Source organism: Petaurus breviceps, unplaced genomic scaffold, assembly GCF_028583685.1.
Source record: "Petaurus breviceps papuanus isolate PSGF00001 unplaced genomic scaffold, PetGlider_PUasm1.0 180, whole genome shotgun sequence".
In the NCBI taxonomy this organism is placed as follows: domain Eukaryota; kingdom Metazoa; phylum Chordata; class Mammalia; order Diprotodontia; family Petauridae; genus Petaurus; species Petaurus breviceps.
Window position 1 is genome coordinate 3199858 of NW_027185782.1, and position 3536 is coordinate 3203393.

General features: G+C 38.7%; 1 protein-coding gene across 1 annotated transcript; it reads right to left on the reverse strand.

The window, feature by feature from the left end:
• Positions 1-814: 814 nt before the first annotated feature.
• LOC138160176 (vomeronasal type-1 receptor 3-like) lies at positions 815-1675 on the reverse strand. Its single transcript, XM_069086710.1, has one exon. The coding sequence runs from the start codon at positions 1673-1675 to the stop codon at positions 815-817; it is 861 nt and encodes a 286-aa protein (XP_068942811.1).
• Positions 1676-3536: the final 1861 nt, after the last annotated feature.

Below are 3536 nucleotides of genomic sequence, written 5' to 3' on the forward strand. Positions count from 1 at the left end.
CATCTCCAGCAACAATAAATTAGTGTGTCTATTATTCCACAAGTCCCCCAGCATTGATTATGCTTAACTTTTGTTTCCTTTCTCAATTTTTTGGATCCAAGGTGAAACTTCAGGGTTCTTTTGATTTGAATTTCTCTTAGCTGATGTGGTTAGACAGCAGTTCATGGAAATAAAAGCAGGGGCTTTTCATGGCTTAAAACCTCAAAATGAGCTCGCTCAAGTTTTGCTTTCTAGCAAAGATTATTCACTCTTAGACTACAGTACAAGAAGCATTGTAACAAGAAAAAGGGAGGTGTGATAAGATTATTAATATATGTATTTCTCAAACCACTTATGGAGTATTGTGTTAGGTTCTTTTTTGTGTGTGTTAGGTTCTTAAAGGTCTAGAGACCATCAGGAAGAAGGCAACTAGAATTGTAAGTGTCCTCCTGACCACATAAGGATCACTTGATGAGAATGGAGATATTAAGATCCAAGAAGAAAAGATGAAGTGGAAACACAACAGCCAGGCTCACCTATTTGAAGAGTGTACAGTTTTTCAGTTTATTCTTGAAGGCATCCTTCTTTGCATATGAGTTGTGCTATAGGCTCTATTAGATGTATTTAAGTTCTGCTGTGACTGATGTCATATTCTTCTCTTATTTGATTTTTCCAGATTAGGAGCCTCTTTGTGTCTCCTCAATTTCAGGAACATTTAGAAGGCAGGTAAAGGGATGGTAGGAGGGGGAAACATTTTACTTATGACTCCATCATCACAGTTGAGATCAGTGGGACAAAGGGGATGTTACGTGGCCTAGAAATTACATGTAGGCCTTCAGCGTCTAGGGATCAACAGAAAAGGACTGATGGTTGGGTAACATAGTGAAAGGAAGATAGCAATAGGCAACATCCAATGATACTTTTGGTTAAAATAACTGAGAAGAAGAGTAAAAATGGAGGTGAGTGCATAAAAAGTGACAAAAGTGCTCATGAGTAATAGGATAGTTTGGGTGGCTCTGACCTCAGGGTGACTTCTGGGTGAAAGTTTTGTGCTTCGAATTTTCTGGACATGCTTGTGGTGTTTTTGTAGGAGAAGCACCATGTAGCCACTGGCCAAGACCATGATCCCCAAACAGAGAACATTTCTGAAAGTGGTCATAATCAAATAAATACCCATCATATGTTCTGAAGTACAAAAGACATGATCAAATGCATTTGTAAAGTTGCTGCTCCTTCTTGGGCCTCTTGCACTTAGTGGAATGGGAATTTCTATCAGCAGATTGAGGCCCCAGCAAAAGAAATAGGAGGGGGTGATATGTAGTGTGAGTCTGAGTTTGAGTTCTGCCCATCTAGAATTGATAGAGTTGATGGTGATGGCCTGGAAGGTACACAGAAGGCAAGTCAAGGAAATTGAAAGGCCCTCACTCACTTTGCGAAAGTAAAATACAATTTTACACCCAACATCATCCAGAAAATTGTTCCACCCTAAAGCCTGTAATGCTTGTGGAACTCCCTTGCTAATAAACATAATGGCATTCACCAAGGTCAGTTGGGTGAAAATAACAGCTAAAGAACTTATCTTGTGGCCAGTAAGGATATTTAACAAATAAGAGGTAAAGAGGAAGAAGTTTGCTATAGTCCCTACTATGGTCACAGAGAGAAACACAATGCCAAGGCAGTTGATTTTTGGAAGCATTCTACTCATCTTAAAAAAAAAAAACTTTACATAGAAAAAAACAGAGAGAACACCAGAAAGTTATTGACTATCATACTTGGGGATTCTAATCCTCAGGAGAAGCTCAAAATACTACTTCCTCCTCTTTCCTCTGTATATTTGATGGTTATTACTATTTTAGGAGAATTACACAACCTTTTTCTTGCTCACCTTCTTATTCATCAGTTCCTCTAACTCAGTGAGCAGGTGGTAGAGGTGTGTTTGATTATGAAGATTGAGAATTTTTATAGATTTAGAATTTTTCTATTTACAACTACTTATGAGCATGGTCTCTAATTAAGGTTACTTTGAATCCTGCAATTCCAACCACAAATTTTCCTTCATTGAGTTCTACAGATCTTGTTGTTGAGGGCCCAAATCAGTTTAAAACATAGACCAATGATCTTTGTGTAGTCTTATTGTGTGAGAGGAATTAAGAGTAAAGAGCTATGAGTCAGTCTCATAGTAAAGGGTACACAGATTATCATGTTACCGTGTGTTCTTTTTTTCCCCCCAGGATTGGAAGAGACTTTAATTTTTTATATTCTTTTTTGTTTCTTGATTACTATATATTCCTTTGTGTATATAGTTTATCTATCTCTGAGAAGGTGACATTTAATTCCATCAAAAGTAAAGGACAAGTGAGGCCTGGAGCTATGCAGTATTCTTGGATTAGTAAGAAGACAGATGAAATTCTGTTTTAGGCTGATAATAACAACCCAAAGTACTTTTGTGATGCGTTGAAGGCTATTTATAGGCCAAAGACTTATGGTGCATCTTGACTACTCAGTGCTGATGGAGCCACATTGATTAGTGACAAGGACATGATCCTAGAGAGGTATTCTGAACACTTCCATAATGTTCTCAACAGGCCATCATCAATCAATGCTGAAGCCATTGACCATTTACTTCAGGTTGAAGCCATTTCCTTCCTTGCTGAAATTCCAACTGAAGAAGAGGTTTTGAATGCCATTAGGCTCCTTTCATGTGGCAAAGAGCCCAGTGCTGATTCTATTCCAACTGAGATTTACAAGGTAGAGGGTTTATTGCTCATACAAAAGCTGATTGAAATTTTCCAAGTTACATGGCAGGAGGATGTTATTACCCAGAACTTCAAGGACACCTCCATTGCCCATCTCTGTAAAAATAGAGGAAATAGCTTGCCTGTGACAATCACAGAGGCATCTCTTTCTTAGTCATTGCTGTCAAGAATCTTGCCAGCATCCTCCTTAATATGCTGATCCTTCACCTGGAAGATGGTTATCTACCTGAGAGTCAGTGTTGCTTTAGAAAGGGCTGAGGAATTGTTGATATGGTGTTTATTGCCCCAAAACTCCAGGAGAAATGCCAAGAGCGAACAGAGGTCTGCTCTTGTGTGTAGAACTGACCGAGGACTTTGATAATGTCAGTCATGATAGCTTATGAAACATCAAGTCAAAATTTGGTTGCCCAGGGAAGTTTACCAGCTTTGTACATCACTTTCATGACAGCATGCTTGCCCAGGTTCTGGATAACAGACAATGCTGTCCTACTTTCCTGGTCACCAAGGGATTGAAACAAGGCTATGTGCTTGTTCCATGCTTTTTGGCATGATGTTTTCAGCTATGTTGTCAAAAGTTTTCAGTGAGGACAAACATGGCATCAAGATCAGCTACTGCACTGATGGTAAATTCTTCAACTTGAAAAGGCTACAAGCCAAGACAAAAGTGGAGGCAGCATTGGTGCATGATTTTCTCTTTGCAGATGATTGTGCACTCTATGCAGCTTCTGAATCTGAGATGTAATAAAGAAAATATGGATTATTTCTCTACTGCCTGTGTTAATTTTGGCATAATAATTAACA